The following is a 20,521-nucleotide window of genomic DNA, read 5'->3' as shown; positions in this document are numbered from 1 at the left end:
GTTTTGCTTTCAGATGTGTGTCCCCAAATGACACCCTATTCCCTATATAGTGCACTACTTTGAAGACCTGTGCCAAAAGTTGTCCAGTGGGGAATAGGGTGTCGTTTTGGACAAAGCCAGGGTCACAGAGTGGAGTCACTGGTCTGGTTGGAATGGTGTGATGTCACATAGAAGCACCCACGCACAGACACAAGCATTCCTTCATTCCCAGAGTTCAGTGTGCTCAGCGTGTGTTCTGTGCCTGCAGGTGAATGAAAAGCAGAATGGAGGTCTGCACGAGGAGACTCCTCAAAAACACAAAAAACCAGAAAGGACCCTGAGGTAGGAGCCAGAGACTTATGTGCGCTAATGGTATAATGCTACACGCAACACATGCATGCATACACACACATACAAACACACACGCATTCTGTGGTCTTAGCATTCGGGCTCCTGAGTGGCTCAGCGGTCTAAGGCACTGCATCTCAGCGCTAGAGGCGTCGCTACAGACTCCCTGGTTCAAATCCAGGCTGTATCACAACCGGCCGTGATTGGGAGTCCCATAGGGCGGTGCACATATGTCCAAGCGTTGTCCAGGTTTGGCCGGTGTAGGCCGTCATTGTAAATAAGAATTTTTTTCTTAACTGACTTGCCTAGTTAAATAAAAGTTAAAAAAATATATAATAATCTTTGGTCCTGATTCAAAACCTAGGGGGTGGGAGAGTATTGCCCAAGGTGTCTGTAATGTAATTGAAAGGCATATTTATCCCAGCGCACACAAACACACTGTTGTTTAGCATAATTGGTTTCTAGAGCAGAACTGCTGTATTTGACACGGGTCATGTAATCCCAGCTCCCCAGAGGGAAGCACTGGAGTGGAACCTTAGACACACTGTTACCTTAGACAGCGCCAGACTGAGTCTTAGTGTGTCCGTGTACGTGTGCATTTGTAGGCTTGTGTGTGTGTGGCTGTCGTTCTACCCGCGTGGCGACATTAACCTGTCTTCCTGTGCGTGTCCCATAGCCGCGGCAGCGTGTGTTCCCCGGAGGCGGGGGCGGAGGAGCAGGACGACACGGCGCGCCTGGAGGCGGAGCTTAAGCTGCAGGAGCTGAAGCGCCGCCGTGACGACGCGGAGAGCGAGGAGTTCGAGAGGATGAGACAGAAGCAGCAGGAGGCTGAGCAGGAGCTGGAGGAGCTGAAGAAGAAGAGGGAGGAGAGGAGGAAGATCATAGAAGGGGAGGAGAGACAGAAGAAACAGGAGGAGGCCGAGAAGAAGGCCAGAGAGGAGGTAGGGGTTCTCTCTCTCTCTCTGCCACACTTCTGCACTCTCTCTCTCTCTCTCCCCCTTCCTCTCTCTCCCTCCCTTCTTCTCCTCATCTCAAGACTGTACACTTGATTTAGTCATAACACCTGTTGAAGATAACAGCTATACGTCATATTCCTGCCTGCTTCACCATGACATGATCTTACTATACTGCATCCTTATCGGCGCACTCCTATTTGAACCCCAATAATAATTCCTTTATAGGCCATCATTCTTCTTCCCCTGCTATATGACCTCACCTTCACATATCTAAGCTATGATAGTCAGTCCATAATTTGCGTGTACATACTTGCACTTGACACCGCGCCATTCGCCGTCCAATCACCTAGTCTACTGTACTGTACTCTGTCTTATGCTGACAGGATTTTCTGGTTCCATCTCAAATGGCACCGTATGAAGTGGACTCATTTTGATCAGGGCTCTGCGGATACGGCTCTGGTCAAAAGTAGTGCACTATATAGGGAATAGGATGCCGTTTCAGACACAACTTCTGTCATTTCCCGACAGGTCTCTGTGCTGTGCTTGGCTTTGAACATGAGGTCGTCTCATGTTGTGGTGCATAAGAGAGTTTTGTGTCAGGGTGGGAGAAGCCTGGATATAGGTGAACATCAAATAGAAGCCTGGATATAAGTGGACATCAAATAGAAGCCTGGACATCAATATAAATAGTGTTACCTACTGCACCTACTGTACAGTACCAATAAGAACAGACTGTAATAGAGTAAAATAAACTGTAAAGAAGTATTTTCACTAGAGGAGTGGTGCGTTCAACTTAGAGGAGTATGCCCGTGCTTAGTTATTGTTTGCGTGCGTACATTCTTGGTCGTGCGTGCATGCGTGTGTGACCGTTTAATAACTGAGAGTTCTGCTGTGTTCCGCATCTCTCAGGAGGAGAAGAGGAGGATGAAGGAGGAGATAGAGCGGAGGAGGGCGGAGGCGGCCGAGAAGAGACAGCAGATGGGGGTGGAGACCGTCGACGCAGAGGCCAAACCCTTCAAATGCTTCAGTCCCAGAGGATCCTCCCTCAAGGTCAGTCGACAACTTTTGACCTTTGACCTCTGTCACCTCCATCTACGATGTCTGTCTATGACCAGGTTCGAATCACTATCACACAGCTTTAACCTATTCAGCCCTTTCATAAACCTAGCAAGTACACCGCAGGGATCCAAAAGCTTCTCCAGATGTAACAGTTGGCTCCCATATAGTAGCTTGTACTTCTTAGTCTTTTTCATGGCATAATCTCTACCTTATCCTAATTCACCTCATTGTAGGTAACAGGACCGTTTTACTGGGAACGTTATGGCGTCATTGTTGTTGACAATAAGTGTCCCTGTTCTGTTGTCTTCTGTCTGTGTGGGTTTGTCTGTTGTCTTGCTACTGCGTTAAAGGCATGGAAACTGGAAACTCCACAACTTATCACTTTAAAGATAATATTTGTCATGGAGTAGTGTGTTCAATCAACTTATGTGAATAAACGCTCCAGCGTTGCTGAAGTGAACTCCCATGCAGTGAATGTCCATGGGGGTTTTCACTTTTCTGCCAGTGGAGAAAATCTAATTACTTAAGTTTAGAAAATATTCATCTCACAGGCTGGGCACACTGAAACCTGCCCTGAAATAGTCTTACTTTGTGTGTTAGTGTTTAAAAAAAAAAATATTTTAAGGTAATAATCTAATTCCATTTGTTGTTGTTTGTGGTCTGGTCTGTTGGTAACATCCTTCCATTCCTCTCTGCAGCTTTACTTTGTCATCATGTTCACTGTAGGTACAGCTGATGGTAGAAGTTGCCCATAGGTTACAGATCTAGGATCAGATTACCCTTCCCCATATCTTAACCTGAACCAGTAGGAGGGAGGAACGTAAACCAGACCCTAGATCAGTGTCTATGGGCAACGTTGTTCTACTCATAGCTAATGCGTGGTGTGATGCATTATTGTGAGGTTATACTCGTTCCAGCGTCTGTGCTAACATTGTTGTTTTGCAGTGGAGTGAGTTTGTGTACCTTTTTGTCTGATTCAGACTTACACACTAGCCGTTTTAACAGTAGTTTTATGTCTTTTCGTTGATTCCTCCTGTGTGTTGTTCCTGTAGTTCAAGTCACGATACCGTAATTCTGCCCAAATTTCAGGTAGTTCACATGAGTACATACTCAGATCCTCTTGCACTATTCCAGAGTAGTTACATCAGGATACAACGTTCCAGAAGCTGCAAATGGGAGTCAACACAGTTAGCTAAATAAAGAGAGCTGCTCCCTTCAAAAAACGTCAGACTCAGAGGATGCAGGAAACCGATTAGGTTAATAGGATTAGTGTACCCGCTTTGGAATGGTGCTGCTGCAGCTTGAGAATAGGGTATTTCCTGTCAAGAGGAGTATTTTAGGAACACCCACATTTCGGTAGCAGAGCCGAGCTAGAGACCAAGCAGGGTCCTTTTTTATAATTTTTTTTTAGAGGGAGCGGGGATGGACGGTTGTTTTTTTTCTTTTCAGGATCGCCCCCCCCCATCTTAGCCCTGTTGTCGTATATCATAAAAAGCAGTCGGAGCGAGGTTCCCACAATGCAGGGCCTGAAAAAGGCCTGTGCTGCTCTGCTCTCTGCTCTGCTCTGCTCTGCTCTCTGCTTTTCCTGGCTGGGTGACAGTAGCTGTACCTAGTGCTGTGGAGAACAGAACAGTCAGTCACATTGTGTCTTGCTGGGCTAGGAAAAGCCCAGTCTAAACAAGGATGTAATGGGTCTGGTAAAAAAAAAGGGAACGGTAGAACAGGAGAAAGGAGTAGAGGGTGCTGTTGGGTTTGGATGGTGTGTGTGATGTGGGAGTGCTGTGTGTATTTGGTAGGGGTTGTTTTTTTTTTGTGTGTGTGTGTGTGTGTGTGTGTGTGTGTGTGTGTGTGTGTGTGTGTGTGTGTGTGTGTGTGTGTGTGTGTGGCTACTGCCTAATAAATGGTTGATGCATAATTCACTGATCTCTCTACAGATTGGTGAAAGGGCAGAGTTTCTGAGCAAGTCGGCACAGAAAAGGTGAGCGGTCGTTTCCATTAATTGTTTGAATCACAACTGGTGCTCTCAGTGTGAAGTCATACAGTTCAGTAATAAAATGACCCTTTGGCTAATTCTATTGTTATATGTTCTGACCAGCACGGTGAAGACAACTCACTCTCCTGTCGTCTCTAAGATTGACAACAGACTGGAGCAGTACACCTCTGTTGCCCAGGTCAGAGGTTACACATCAACACAAATCACCTGACTAGTACTGTTACCAATGAGCCCTATGAGAACAAAATGTTGAAAAGTTGTAGAAAAATGAAAAGACATCTTGTGTTGACTGGGATTGTATAACTCTTACCATTGTTGATTATCATATCTAGAACATACAGTATATTTCAATACTGCTCTGAATCTAAAAGCTACAGTACATGCTTTAGATAATGGTAATGATACTATACTACATTCATTTTGATTTATAAGCCAAGAGAGTTTTCATCTATATTCTTCGTAGCCGTCTATTTACCACCACAAACCGATGCTGGCACTAAGACCGCACTCAATGAGCTGTATAAGCCCATAAGCAAACAGGAAAACACTCATCCAGAGGCGCCGCTCCTAGTGGCCAGGGACTTTAATGCAGGAAAACTTAAATCCATTTTACCTCATTTCTACCAGCATGTTAAATGTGCAACCAGAGGGAAAAAACTCGAGACCACCTTTACTCCATACACAGAGATGCGTACAAGCTCTCCCTCGCCATCTATTTGGCAAATTTGACCATAATTCTATCCTCCTGATTCCTGCTTACAAGTAAAAACTAAAGCAGGAAGCACCATTGACTCGGTCAGTAAGAAAGTGGTCAGATGAAGCAGATGCTAAGCTACAGGACTGTTTTGCTAGCACAGACTGGAATATGTTCTGGGATTCTTCCGATGGCATTGAGGAGTACATCACATTTTACATTTACATTTAAGTCATTTAGCAGACAGAGCGACTTAAAAATTGGTGCATTCACCTTATGATATCCAGTGGAACAACCACTTTACAATAGTGCATCTAAATCTTTTAGGGGGGGGGGGGTTAGAAGGATTACTTTATTCTATCCCAGGTATTCCTTAAAGAGGTGGGGTTTCAGGTGTCTCCGGAAGGTGGTGATTGACTCCGCTGTCCTGGCGTCGTGAGGGAGCTTGTTCCACCATAGGGGTGCCAGAGCAGCGAACAGTTTTGACTGGGCTGAGCGGGAACTGTGCTTCCTCAGAGGTAGGGGGGCCAGCAGGCCAGAGGTGGATGAGCGCAGTGCCCTCGTTTGGGTGTAGGGACTGATCAGAGCCTGAAGGTACGGAGGTGCCGTTCCCCTCACGGCTCCGTAGGCAAGCACCATGGTCTTGTAGCAGATGCGAGCTTCAACTGGAAGCCAGTGGAGAGAGCGGAGGAGCGGGGTGACGTGAGAGAACTTGGGAAGGTTGAACACCAGACGGGCTGCGGCGTTCTGGATGAGTTGTAGGGGTCTAATGGCACAGGCAGGGAGCCCAGCCAACAGCGAGTTGCAGTAATCCAGACGGGAGATGACAAGTGCCTGGATTAGGACCTGCGCCGCTTCCTGTGTGAGGCAGGGTCGTACTCTGCGAATGTTGTAGAGCATGAACCTACAGGATCGGGTCACCGCCTTGATGTTAGTGGAGAACAACAGGGTGTTGTCCAGGGTCACGCCAAGGTTCTTAGCACTCTGGGAGGAGGACACAATGGAGTTGTCAACCGTGATGGCGAGATCATGGAACGGGCAGTCCTTCCCGGGAGGAAAAGCAGCTCCGTCTTGCCAAGGTTCAGCTTGAGGTGGTGATCCGTCATCCACACTGATATGTCTGCCAGACATGCAGAGATGCGATTCGCCACCTGGTTATCAGAAGGGGGAAAGGAGAAGATTAATTAAGTGTCGTCTGCATAGCAATGATAGGAGAGACCATGTGAGGATATGACAGAGCCAAGTGACTTGGTGTATAGCAAGAATAGGAGAGGGCCTAGAACAGAGCCCTGGGGGACATCAGTCACTGGCTTCATCAATAAGTGTATCAATGACGTCATCCCCACAGTGACTGTACGTACATACCCCAACCAGAAGCCATGGATTACAGGCAACATCCGCACTGAGTTTAAGGGTAGAGCTGCCACTTTCAAGGAGCGGGACTCTCACCCGGAAGCTTATAAGAAATCCCGCTATGCCCTCTGACAAACCATCAAACAGGCAAAGCATCAATATGGGACTAAGAATCTTACTGCACCGGCTCTGACGCTCATCGGATGTGGCAGGGCTTGCAAACTATTACAGATTACAAAGGGAAGCACAGTAACACTGAAACATGCATGAGAGAATCTGTGTGATCACGCTCTCCGTAGCCGATGTGAGTAAGACCTTTAAACAGGTCAACATTCATAAGGCTGCAGGGCCAAACGGATTACCAGGACGTGTACTGCAAGTATGCGCTGACCAACTGACAAGTGTCTTCACTGACATTTTCAACCTCTCCCTGTCTGAGTCTGTAATACCAACATGTTTCAAGCAGACTAGCATAGTCCCTGTGCCCAAGAACACTAAGGTAACCTGCCTAAATGACTACCGACCCATAGCACTCACGTCTGTAGCCATGAAGCGCTTTGAAAGGCTGGTCATGGCTCACATCAACACCATTATCCCAGAAACCTTAGACCCACTCCAATTTGCATACCACCCCAACAGATCAACAGATGATACCATCTCTATTGCACACCACACTGCCCTTTCCAACCTAGACAAAAGGAACACCTATGTGAGAATGCTATTCATTGACTACAGCTCAGCGTTCAACACCATAGTACCCTCAAGGCTCATCACTAAGCGAAGGACCCTGGGACTAGGTGTTTAGTCCCCTCTGCATCTAGATCCTGGACTTCCTGACGGGCCGCCCCCAGTTGGTAAGGGTAGGTAATAACACATCCGCCACACTGATCCTCAACACTGGGGCCTCTCAGGGGTGTGTACTCAGCCCCCTCCTGTACTCCCTGTTCACTCATGACTGCATGGCTAGGCACAACTCTAACACCATCATTAAGTTTGCCGATGACACAACAGTGGTAGGCCTGATCACCGACAACGATGAGACAGCCTATAGGGAGGAGGTCAGAGACCTGGCCGTGTGGTGCCAGAATAACAACCAGTCCCTCAATGTGATCAAGACAAATAAGATGATTGTGGACTACAGGAAAAGGAGGACCGAGCACGCGCCCATTCTCATTGACGGGGCTGTAGTGGGCAGGTTGAGAGCTTCAAGTTCCTTGGTGTCTACATCACCATCAAACTGTCATGGCCCAAACACACCAAGACAGTCGTGAAGAGGGCACACAAAGCCTATTCCCCCTCAGGAGACTGAAAAGATTTGGAATGGGTCCTCAGATCCACAAAAAGTTATACAGCTGCACCATCGAGAGTATCCTGACTGGTTGCATCACTGCCTGGTATGGCAGCTGCTCGGCTTCCGACAGCAAGACACTACAGAGATAAGTGCGTACGGCCCAGTACGTCACTGGGGCCAAGCTTCCTGCCATCCAGGACCTCTATACCAGGCAGTGTCAAAGGAAGGCCCTAAAAATTGTCAAAGACTGCAGCCACCCCAGTCATAGACTGTTCTCTCTAATAACGCATGGCAAGCGGTACCAGAGTGCCAAGTCTAGGTCCAAAAGGCTTCATAGCAACTTCTACTCCCAAGCCATAAGACTCCTGAACAGCTAATCAAATGGCTACCCAGACTATTTGCATTGTCCCCCCCCCCCCTACTCTGCTGCTACTCTCTGTTTATTATTACCTCAATTACCTCGACTCAATTACCTGTGTGCCCCCTCAATTACCTCAATTACCTGTGTGCCCCCTCACATTGATTGACTCTGTACCGGTACTCCCTGTATATAGCCTTACTACTGTTATTTTACTGCTGCTCTTTATTATTTGTTACTTTTATTTCCTATTTTTTACTTAACACTTATTTTTTCTTAAAATGGCATTGTTGGTTAAGGGCTTGTAAGTAAGCATTTCAATGTAAGGTCTACCTACACCTGTTGTATTCGGCGCATGTGACAAATACAATTTGATTTGATTTGTATGGCTCCTTCCTCACACCCATTTTAAACAAGTCACAAAAAGAGTTCCAGATATAAAAACACAAAATAAGAAATTTCTCATCTCTCCTTTGCCAACACCGATCATTCCCCACTCTGAATCCAACACTAACATAGTCTCCCATTCCCTTCTCCCTATACAGAACAAGGAGATGCGGTCCCCACGCTCCGGTGCCGTGGACCTGCCCATGGTGACAGATGGGATACGCAACATTAAGAGCATGTGGGAGAAAGGCAGCGTGTTCAACTCGCCCGGGGGCGGCGGGGGCACGTACAAGGTGGGGACCGGGAAATAACCGGGAATCTGGAACTCCAGCGGTTTGGGAGGAAGTAGGGAGCAAAGGGGGGGGGGTCCGTTTCACTGCCACTTCCTGTCCATCCTCGATGACGACCAGCCCAGGGCGTTCTGCTGGAGTTGAACTTTGCCCATGTCTTTTTTTCTGTTCCCACTCTCCACACAGGAAGCAGCTGGGATGAAGATAGGTGTGGCGGGCCGCATCAACGACTGGCTGAATAAAACCCCCGAGAGCAAAACGCCGGGAGGAAGGCCCGCGGTAGGTCGTCTCCACGACAACCACTTACTGTACTGTTTGTCCTCTTTGCACATCTTTATCTAATCCTATATTTATCCTTTATTGAGATGAACAACGTCTTTTTCAAGGGAGACAGCGAACAGACACTCATTATGAAACATACTATATGTGCGGCCCCAACTCAGTGTTGCTCCTGCACTTGAGCTGTAGTGTAAGCAAGCATTCATCAGACCAGAGACTTAAAGCTCATTTAATGATGATGGATAGGGCTTTCCGTGAACTAGCCTGAGTGTAAAAAACATTAAGGACGCCTGCTCTTTCCATGACATAGACTAACCAGGTGAATCCAGGTGAAAGATACGATCCCTTATTGATGTCACTTGTTAAATCTACTTCAATCAGTGTAGATGAAGGGAGGAGACAAGTTAAAGAAGGATTTTAAGCCTTGGGACAATTGAGACGTGGATTGTGTGTGTGTGTGTGTGTGCCATTCAGAAGGTGAATGGGAAAGACAAAAGATTGAAGTGCCTTTGAACGGGGTATGGTAGTAGGTAGGTGCCAGGCGCACTGGTTTGAATGTGTCAAGAACTGCAACGATGCTGGGTTTTTCACCCTCAACAGTTTCCTGTGTGTCTCAAGAATGGTCCACCACTCAAAGGACATCCAGCCAACTTGACACAACTGTGGGAAGCGTTGGAGTCGACATGGGCCAGCATCCACGTGGAACGCTTTCGACATCTTGTAGAGTCCATGCCCCGATGAATTGAGGCTGTTCTGAGGGCAAAAGGCGGGGTGTTACAACTCAATGTTAGGAAGATGCCCTTAATGTTTTGTACACTCAGTGTATACAGTATTTTCTAATAGTTTTGAGAAGCGTTGTTAGCTACCATGTATGTTTTGTACATTTGTATTAATAATTGCCTGCAAATAACGGAGCGGTAGTAAGATAAAATAGTCTAGCGTCACCTAATGAATTTTGAAATATAAATCATATTAAAAGAAAAATAGCAAAGTGGATGAGCTGTTGAGTTATAACCATGAAGTCATGAAGGAAAAACACACAGCACATAACCGCAGTCATGTATTTGTGTTGTAAAAAGTACATATCACATATAATCGGAGTATGTATTAGTTTAATATGAAATGTGGCATGGTTCCTACCATGGATCACATGCAGGTTATCGGAAGGACTTAGGGCTTTAGTCAGACAGACTGCTTCCCATGCTGGGCTGCATGGATGCATTCCAACATACCAGTGCTTCATCTCAAATGGCACCCTATTTCCTATGTAGTGCACTACTTTTGACCAGGGCCAATATGCCGCTTTTATCCCAGTATTTTACCCAAAAGGCTCAGACTTTTCTGTTTCCATCTACGCGGGCCGGCACCCGCGTCTCACTGAGCCATGGCTATGGTGGACGTGCTCTAATTTGGAGCCAAGGCCCTGGGTACTTTTCAGCTGGCATTTATATAACAATTGTTAACTGTGACCTTTAACACCTTCTCACAAAGCAACAGTCTTGAATGATGCAGAGGTCGTTGATTCTGCTCGCCACAGGTCTTTAGTCTTTAGTCACAAGTCTTTAGGCGGCAGGTAGCCTAGTGGTTGACAGCGTTGGACCAGTAACCAAAATGTTGCTGGTTTGAATCCCTGAGCTGACTTGGTGAAAAAAATCTGTTGATGTTGCCTTGAACAAGGCACTTAAACCTAATTGTTCCTGTAAGTTGCTCTGGATAAGAGTGTCTGCTAAATGACTGAAATGTCGTGTCACACTGATGGAAACACAATAATGCAAGAGCTGACATTACCATAAAACTTCAAAACTCTGGGGCTCCCAAGTGGCGCAGCGGCCTAAGGAACTGCATCTCGGTGCTAGAGGCATCACTACAGACCCTGGTTTGATCCCGTGCTGTATCACAACTGGCCGTGATCGGGAGTCCCGTAGGGAAGCGCACAATTGGCCCAGCGCTGTCCGCGTTAGGGGAGAGTTTGGCTGGGTAGGTCGTCATTGTAAAATAAAAATGTGTTCTTAACTGACTTGCCTAGTTAAATAAAGGTTAAGTTAAAAAAAATCGAAACACTGGCAGCCAACTGGTTTGGGTTAAGTCTAAATGGAAAAGCACTTATAGAGTACTCCATAGGGCTCTGTTCAAAAGTAGTGCATGGAATAGGGGTGCCATTTTGGACGCACCCCAGTCCTTTAATCTCTGTAGTCCACTCCTGGACCATATTTAAACTTCAGACAGTGTTTATTTTAAGACGTTCATGCTGCACCCAGACCTGTTTTCAAATAGGTGCAAAGTGTGAGGGCAGCACTAGAATGCAAACTTACATACAGTAGCCACTGCCATAACCTCAGTCGGAGTCATAGATCATGGTGGCGTAGTGATACACCATGCGGCTGCTAGAGGGCCGTTGCCATGGTGACGTGGTGTTGAGAAGAAGCCGTGCAGAAGGTCAGGGCATTGTGAGTGGCTTGGTGTGGCTGGTTATACGGTCGGTAACATGATACCTACTGCCAACCTTTGATGTGTACCTTTTTAACCAGCTAACAACCCCTGTGAGTTTTGCACGGACATTGAAAGTGACTTTCACTTAAATAATTGACATAAAAGACTTGATTGATGAGTCATGATCGCTCTCTCCGATATAGATTCTGATGTGGGTGAATGACTTGCTCTTTGGGAATGTTTGGTCTGGTCTGCCTCTCTGCCTGCTGACAAATGATGTCTTGAAGTGACTAAACATCTCTGTGTCTCCCTCTTGTGGTTAAAAGGAGCATAACAGAATTGCATTTCTGAAATATTCTTTACTGACTCGCTCTTTCTTCTGTCTTCTTTCCTTTAGAAGCTTCTTCCATTCTTCAATCTGAAGGGACTGTTTCTCCTTTCCTCTCCTAGCTCAGCACCTCTCTGAGGTAGTCCTTCTCTTTGTCATCCTTTCTTCTTCCTGCTGAACTTCTCTTTCTGCCTCTTCTCCCATCCCTTTTCTCAGCACCTCAGGTATTACAACTCAATTGTTGACGTAGTTCTGTTTCCTCAACTAAAATACTGCAGCCATTGTTGGAATTGTGTGTCTTGAATGTGAGTTGACGAGGACTACAGACACTGATGCAAGGGCCCCCCCTCTCTCCCTTTTTCCATCCCTCCTTTCTCTCTCTGCAGGACCTAAAGCCTGGAGATGTGACCAACAAGAGAAGTCTGTGGGAAAACAAGGGCTCCTCCCCAGCCAAGGTAACCTGAACCACCTGAACTCTTCATAGTACACACACACATACACTCTTAGAAAAAAGGTACTATCTAGAACCTAAAAGGGTTCTCCAGCTGTCCCCATAGGATAACCCTTTGAAGAACCCTTTTTGATTCCAGGAAGAACCTATTTGGTTCCAGATAGAACCATTTTGGGTTCCATGTAGAACCCTTTTCACAAAGGGTTTCCTATGGGGACAGCCAAAGAACTATTTTGGAACCTTTTTTTCTAAGTGTTTACACACATATACATAAACACACATACCTGAGTTTAGACCATGGCTAATGCCATGAAGAATGTACACTGAACAAAAATATAAACGCAACATGTAAAGTGTTGGTCCCATGTTTCATGAGCTGAAATAAAAGATCCCAGAAATCTTCCATAGCAACAAAAAGCCTATTTCTCTCAAATGTTGTGCACAAATTTGTTTGCATCCCTGCTAGCGAGCATTTCTCCTTTGCCAAGATAATCCATCCACCTGACAGATGTGGCATATCAAGAATCTGTTTAAACAGCATTATCATTACACAGGTGCCCCTTGTGTTGGGGACAATAAAAGGCCACTCTAAAATGTGCAGTTTTGTAACACAACACAATGCCACAGATGTCTCAAGTTTTGAGAGAGGGTGCATTTGGCATGCTGCTGCAGGAATGCCTAACAGAGCTGTTACTCGATAATTTAATGTTCATTTCTCTACCATAAGCCACCACCAACGTCATTTTAGAGAATTTGGCAGTACTTCCAACCGGCATCACAACCGCAGACCACGTGTATGGCATCGTGTGGGTCAGCAGTTTGCTGATGTCAACGTTGTGAACAGAGTGCCCATGGTGGCGGGGGGGTTATGGTATGGGCAGGAATAAGCTACGGACGACGAACACTACTGTATTTTATGAATTGGAATTTGAATGCACAGAAATACCGTGACGAGATCCTGAGGTATCTGTGACCAACAGATGCATATCTGTATTCCCAGTCATGTGAAATCCATAGATTAGAGCCTAATGAATTTATTTCAATTCTCTGATTTCCTCATATGAAGTGTAACTCTGTGAAATTGTTGCACGTTGCGTTTATATTTTTATTCAGTATAGTTACAGATATCGTCCTTTCTCACACAGCTGTGTCCCAAGTGGTACCCTACTCCCTACACAGAGCACTTATTATTTTATTTATTTTTTACTACAGCCTTATGGGCCTTGGTCTAAAGTAGTGTGCTACATAGGGAGTAGGGTTTCAATTAGGACACATTTACAGTAAACTCTACAGTACATTCACATGTCACACAACAACAGTACACTTAAAATTCTACCTGGGGAATGTTTTGAGGCCCTGTAGTATTCATCTGTTAGTTAATAATATCATATGATGTACATTTTCCAGCTAGGGGGATAACAACGGCTTGTTGCTTTGTCTTGTTTTTGTTTGAAGAGCTCTGAAGAAGAGCTCTCTTAGCTAGTTGACTTCACCGTTAACTAGTCTGGAAACCCTGGAGAGGTAATGATGTTTTAAAGATGTCAACTTCACTGCACTAATATTATCACTGGAATGACCTCAGTCTGCTATGACGTCAGGTCTTCTTCTCTTTTATTGGTAATAATTCGCTCTGGCCTGGTCCCAGATCTGTTTGTAGCAATGACCATAGGAGTTGGAAAGGCAGCACAAGAAGATCTGGAACCAGGAAAGCTGCACTGTAAATAGAAGTCAACGTTAAGGGCCATGTATTGTGCTATTGAAATATATAAACTTGGTGGTTCGAGCCCTGAATGCTGATTGGATGACAGCCGTGGTATGTCAGACCATATACCACGGGTATGACAAAACATTTATTTTTACTGCTCTAATTATGTTGGTAACCAGTTTATAATAGCAATAAGGCAAGTCCTGGGTTTGTGGTATATGGCCAATATACCACGGCAAGGACTGTATCCAGGCACTCCGCATTGCGTCGTGCTTAAGAACAGCCCTTAGCCATGGTGTATTGGCCATATACCACACCCACTCGTGCCTTATTGCTTAAATATACTATACTATGGGTAATTAGTGCCTCAAGTGCCTTTCACAAAATGGCTGTCCTATATTGTTTTCCATCCTCTCATTTCTATGCCCCTCTTGACACAGCAGCACCCACGCTTCCTATATAGTCCTTTCTACTCTACTGTATGTTTCAGTTCATGTTGTTGTGGAGGTACACTTAAGTTTACACATAATACATACACTTGGCCTTGCTAGCAGAACCAATCCTTGCTACTGTATGTGTGGTTCCTTTTAACCACACCCTGAACAGGCAGTTGAAAGGACAGCTATTTCCAACCTCTACTGTGACCCTCACAATACAGGACCCCATGGCGCTCCAACGACCACAGTGTTGGCCACAACCCCACCAAGTGTCCTCCGTTATTTACTAGGATGATATTTCACTGATAAAAGACACAATAATGATATTTATATATATATATGGCTCTAAATTTGGCCCCTGGAGCAGAGAGGCTTGTGAAATAGGCCCTGGCATGCCTTGTTCTGCTGTCTCCCTATAGCGGAACACACAGACAGAGTACAGCAGCCTGCCAGCAGTGCAGTCCAATGCTGTGGCGAGCCACATAGAGCTGGAGGGGCACTAGACTGCTGGTTAGTGCTGACGTAAACCAGGCGTGGCGCAGGGGAAGGTAGCGGGCTAGCGGTTATGAGCTGTGTTATTAACTAACCACAAATTGTGGTGATGCCAAGGGAGCTGTATGAGGGGATAGGGGACGCAGGAGCCTGATGGGCTTGGGATGGGTTCATGGGAGCGGGCGGGATATTAGCGGCAACCTATTCCCTATATAGTGCACTCCTTTTAAGGCTCTGGTCAAAAGTATTGCCCTACATAGGGAATAGGATGCCATTTGGGACATAGTCAGGACAGTGTTACCACAGGGAACTATGGGAGACGTCGTCCACGAACCACCACGACCGGGCTTTACTGGATAGGCTTAGTGTGGCTGTGTGTTTAGGGATGTGGATGCAGGGTTTGGATGTGTTGGGCAGGATGTGAACCCTGTTCATGTTGTTTCCCCAAATCCCCCGTTTGGCTGGAATAAGCTTCTTGGCTCATTATTGTGGCATTTGCACTCTGTCTCAAACCTCTCAACCGAAGGCCCTAAAAAAAATGGAAATCATACTCAAATGAACGTCAACCCTTCCTTATTAATGTAGAAGAGGTACATTTGGTCGAACCACGGCCTGAGATTGAAAGGAAATGGCAGCATTGACTAAATGGACTGTTGAAGTGACTGCTACCTCAGATGACTTTCTCTCTTGACTTATTTCTCCACCTATCTTCTCTCAGGTGACTGGCAGAGGGGAGAATAAATCTGTCTCCAACGGTGAGTCCATTCTGTTACCATTACCAACATAGTTTGGAGCCTTAGGCTGAGGTCAAAAGGTGACTGACTGTGTGTGTATCTGTGCCCATCTTGTTTGGGCCTACGCGTGTCTTTGTATCTACGTTATTCATAGGTCTGTGCTCTACTGACAATACACACCCAGAGTCAGTGAGGTTAAAGGGTTCTGCTCCATCTGAAAAAGGACAGGGAAAGGAGCCTGTTGTAATTTACCGACGACCCTGTGGCCCAGCAGCACCCATAACTCCTTCCCTTCCTTCCCCAGCTCCCATAACTCCTTCCCTCCCACCCTGCAACACCATCGCCCCTGGAACCTGGTGTCGGCTGTAAATCATCTCTATTTGCTGTTTGGCTCTCTGGTGATGGCGTTTTCAGATGCCACTTTCGCATTGTGTTCTATTTCCAAAGTGGCCCGCGCGCCACAACTCTTTTGTCCCGGTAGAGAGAACTGTTTGACCTTCAGGGATGCCGGACGTGTCTGTGTAATGTGTCGTTTTTCCAACCCCCCCCCCCATCCTCAACTCCCCTGCATCAACCCCCCTCGCCCCTCCGCTCCTTACTCCGACCTGGATTCTATTGTTGGGGTCAGACCTTCCAGGCTGTGAACAAATGAACAGCTGTTGGGTTGACACATTACTAGCTCGTGTGGTGGAAGATTATCACGCCATACACTTCATTTTGTCAGGGGCTAGCAGAGGAGAGGCAAACTCAATATAACAAGCTCACTTCACAGTTCAGGCAAGGTGTGGCTCCATAGTTAGTGCATTCTGAAAATCTCGACCCAAGACAATCTGTCTCTCTACTTTAATCCTAAATGTGTTAAAGTAGAGAGAGAGACACTTGAAATAGCTACACACATCCAACGTTTCTCGACACACACACACCCTGTATTCACCCCCCCTCCTCTTTGTTGTCGCTGAGAGAAGGGCAAATGACAACATGACAGGCGTCAGTTTATATAAATGTCAGTAGAGACAGGTAGGCAGGCAGGGACCGCACAGGCATCTGACACCACATTGAGCAGCATGCAACAACCCCAGTCTCATGCAGAAAGGCCTGCTTAACTGTTCTTACTGAAGGCTCTAGTCATACTGCAAAGACTTAACACCAGATCAAGATTGCAACCAACCCAAAGGTCTCTTTAGCTGGCTAATTTTGACTGACTGTGGGTAAAGGCATAATGGTTTTGTCCTTAGGCGAGACATCCTAAATCTCTTGCTAATAGATATGTATGTGTGGGTGGGTGGATGGATGTGTGGGTTTAACCCATCAGACATATAGTACCAGTTAAAAGTTTGAACACACCTACTCATTCAAGTTGTTTTCTTTATTTTTACTATTTTCTACATTGTAGAATAATAGTGAAGACATCGAAACTATGAAATAGCACATATGGAATCCGTAGTAACCAAAAAAGTATTTTATATTTGAGATTCTTCAAAGTAGCCAGCTTTGCACAATCTTGGCATTCTCTCAACCAGCTTCACCTGGAATGCTTTTCCAACAGTCTTGAAGGAGTTCCCATATATGCTGAGTACTTGTTGGCTGCTTTTTCTTCACTCTGCAGTCAAACTCATCCCAAACCATCTCAATTGGGTTGGGGTCGGGTGATTGTGGAGGACAGGTCATCTGATGCAGCACTCCATCACTCTCCTTCTTGGTCAAATAGCCCTTACACAGCATGGAGGTGTGTTAGGTCATTGTCCTGTTGAAAAACAAATGATAGTCCCACTAAGAGCAAACCAGATGGGATGGCGTATCGCTGCAGAATGATGTGGTAGCCATGCTGGTTAAGTGTGCCATGAATTCTAAATACATCCCTGACAGTGTCACCAGCAAAGCACCCCCACACCATCACACCTCCTCCTCCATGCTTAACGGTGGGAACCACACATGCGGAGATCATCCGTTCACCTACTCTGCGTCTCACAAAGATACGGAGGTTGGAACCAAAAATCTCAAAGTTGGATTCCTGACCAAAGGACAGATTTCCACCGGTCTTATGTCCCTTGCTCATGTTTCTTGGCTCAAGCAAGTCTCTTCTTATTATTGGTGTCCTTTAGTAGTGGTTTCTTTCCAACAATTCGACCATGAAGGCCTGATTCACGCAGTCTCCTCAGAACAGTTGATTTTGAGATTTGTCTGTTACTTGAACTCTGTGAAGCATTTATTTGGGCTGCAATCTGAGGTGCAGTTAACTCTAATGAACTTATCCTCTGCAGCAGAGGTAACTCTGGGTCTTCCTTTCCTGTGGCTGTCCTCATGAGAGCTAGTTTCATCATAGCGCTTAATGGTTTTTGCAACTGCACTTGAAGCAACTTTTCCATATTGACTGACCTTCATGTCTTAAAGTAATGGACTGTCATTTCTCTTTGCTTATTTGAGCTGTTCTTACCATAATATGGACTTGGTATTTTACCAAATAGGGCTGTCTTCTGTATACCAGCCCTACCTTGTCACAACACAACTGATTGGCTCAAATGCATTAAGAAAGAAAGAAATTCCACAAATGAACTTTTAATTGAAATGCATTCCAGGTAACTACCTCCTGAACCTGGTTGAGAGAATGCCAAGAGTGTGCAAAGCTGTCAAGGCAAAGGGTGGCTACTTTTGAAGAATCTCAAATATAAAATATATTTTGATTTGTTTAACACTTTTTTGCTTACTACATGATTCCATATGTGTTATTTCATAGTTTTGATGTCTTCACTATTATTCTACAATATAGAAAATAGTTTAAAAAAAGAAAGAAAAATCCTGGAATGAGTAGGTGTGTCCAAACTTTTGACTGGTACTGTAGGTTTGAGGTTAGAGTATTCCACCCTTAGGTTCTGACTGTAACTCTTATCGAGATGTTTCTGTCCCTCAGCAGGTATGGGACACGAATGATTACAAAGAGCTTCTTCTTCTGATGGCTGGTGGGGACCAAGACAATCCAAGACTCTTCCTTTTCTATGTGTATTATACCCAAAAAAATATGACCACCACCCTGAGGGAACCCAAGGAATGGAGAGAAACAGGAGATTCTATTTAATAAGCACTGTACTGAAACGAACAGCCACCATCTCGTAAAACATGACAGTGTAGTGCCTTTGCACAACGATTTACTACGACTTACTTTCACAACAAACAAACAAAAGAATATGCTGTGAAATTTGGATGTTTTATGATATGGTCATTTGTTTTATATGTTATAAGCAAAAACTTACAGAAGAAAAAAACTTAATTGAAATTAGATATATTTCCCATGCGCTCTTCAGTACACGTGTAGTTTTGATATAGTAGAGAAATGTTTTTATATGAGGTTTCCAGTTCCACAATCATATCCGTGTTCCAAAGAGAGACATCTACCATCAATGTTCTGTCCATGTCGTCCATCTCACTTCTTTTTTATTTATATTTAAAGCAAAGCTTCACACACAGCTATTTTATTCATGTTCACCAGTTCAGGAGAGAGATTATACGGACTCCGTAGATTTGGCTTATTTCACTTTTTTTGTCTTACCAATAGTGCAACAATGGTCTGAGTTAATATATGTTAGCACATAAGTACATGTCGTTATGAATATTATACTGTATCTTCTATTACAGCTTTATACTCAAGATTTGTTTCGCTTTTGTACTCTAAAATTGAGTGACTACCAACCGACAAGAGGCAATGAAAGGCAGTGCAAGCAACGAAAGGAAAGTTGTATATTAAGACGGCTATTATAACGTTTATTATCCTAGTTTCAATTTATTTATGTTTTTTTTTACGTGTTTTGTCATTGGCTGTCTTTGTAGCTTTTGTACCTGCTGTTTGAATCTCTAATTCACTTTGTTACACTTTCAAACAATCCGTAATGTAGCAGGTGTACTTAGAGTTGCATCCTCACCTTTGAGACTTCTCTGACCCACGTCGTTCCACACCGCCGGGCTTATTCACATACATGTTCCAATGGCTTCTATTTAGGAGGTAAAGGACCTCAGCTTTGTCAGTGAGTTTGTCTGAATATGGCAGGCCAGATACACATTTTATATATTGTGCCTGTACCTTGACACGGCATTGGTTTAAGCCGTATGTCGCCTTGCCGTTTAAGCCCAAATCTGATGTATTGACTATAGGACTCTGAAAAAAAGGGAAAGTGCACATTTCGATATTGACAATGATAGAGGATTGAGTCAGTCAAAAGAAGACAGATTTTTGACTCCAGCCAACAATTGCGCTTGACGCTTGTACTGGGTTTGAGTTTTCCTAAAAGTTCCATAGTGGTATGTAAGATCGTGTTTACAGCACAAATCCTTTACATACAAAAGTCTCACGGCCTTGTTATTGCGTGCACCGAATAAACTGTACCTTACACGTTGCCAACACAGTATGACTTCAGCTGTTTCTTTCTTCTTTTTTTACCGTTTCATTATTGATGTTTTATGTTTCACATTTCATTCATTCATTTTGCATGACATGCTTTGATAATATGGGTATTAAATAAAGGTTAGCAGGGGCATTGTAAGATTGTTCTGTGTAAACCTTGACAATCACATTCCATGACTCCTTAGAACTACAAGCAATGGAGTCTGACCAAAATATCTAACATTATTTTACATTGCTGTTATTTCATATTTTGGTCATTTGCTTTTTTTTTTGTCCGTTTTTAAATTGTATTTTTATTTCAAACACCCTCATTTATTGTGTAGAGTTAACTATGCAAGGAACTCTTATCTGTCGGTTTCAGATACAACCTTGTTTTAGTAGTGAGTAGTTTCCTACAGAATGAATGTTATGAAATATTTGTACCGTTGCCTCAACAACAGCAATAAAGAGATATAAATTGTTCCAATTTGTCCAGTTTATTTTCCCTTTTTTTCTTTCTAACACGGAACTCACTATATCATTGGCTGCTTAGACAGCTCTACCTCGACCTATCTTGGAACTCGG

General features: G+C 44.7%; 1 protein-coding gene across 9 annotated transcripts in view; it reads left to right on the top strand.

The window, feature by feature from the left end:
* LOC115198726 (non-muscle caldesmon) overlaps positions 1-20,419 on the top strand; it is a 56,770-nt gene extending 36,351 nt beyond the window's left edge. For 8 of the 9 annotated variants that reach the window (XM_029760927.1, XM_029760926.1, XM_029760925.1 and 5 more), the window contains 10 exons: positions 248-321; positions 1,004-1,268; positions 2,193-2,333; positions 4,277-4,320; positions 4,438-4,513; positions 8,577-8,711; positions 8,895-8,987; positions 12,132-12,200; positions 15,549-15,585; positions 18,476-20,419. In XM_029760927.1, coding sequence (XP_029616787.1) covers positions 248-321; positions 1,004-1,268; positions 2,193-2,333; positions 4,277-4,320; positions 4,438-4,513; positions 8,577-8,711; positions 8,895-8,987; positions 12,132-12,200; positions 15,549-15,585; positions 18,476-18,492 — 951 coding nt within the window. In that variant the 3' untranslated portion in view covers positions 18,493-20,419. Of the gene's footprint in view, positions 1-247; positions 322-1,003; positions 1,269-2,192; positions 2,334-4,276; positions 4,321-4,437; positions 4,514-8,576; positions 8,712-8,894; positions 8,988-12,131; positions 12,201-13,651; positions 13,718-15,548; positions 15,586-18,475 lie in introns of all 9 variants that reach the window. The other variant, XR_003879287.1, reaches the window with a different exon arrangement.
* Positions 20,420-20,521: the final 102 nt, after the last annotated feature.

Source organism: Salmo trutta, chromosome 8 (assembly GCF_901001165.1).
Source record: "Salmo trutta chromosome 8, fSalTru1.1, whole genome shotgun sequence".
In the NCBI taxonomy this organism is placed as follows: Eukaryota; Metazoa; Chordata; class Actinopteri; order Salmoniformes; family Salmonidae; genus Salmo; species Salmo trutta.
The sequence above is the reverse complement of the archived record's forward strand: the minus strand, read 5'-3'. Positions and strand labels throughout refer to the sequence as shown.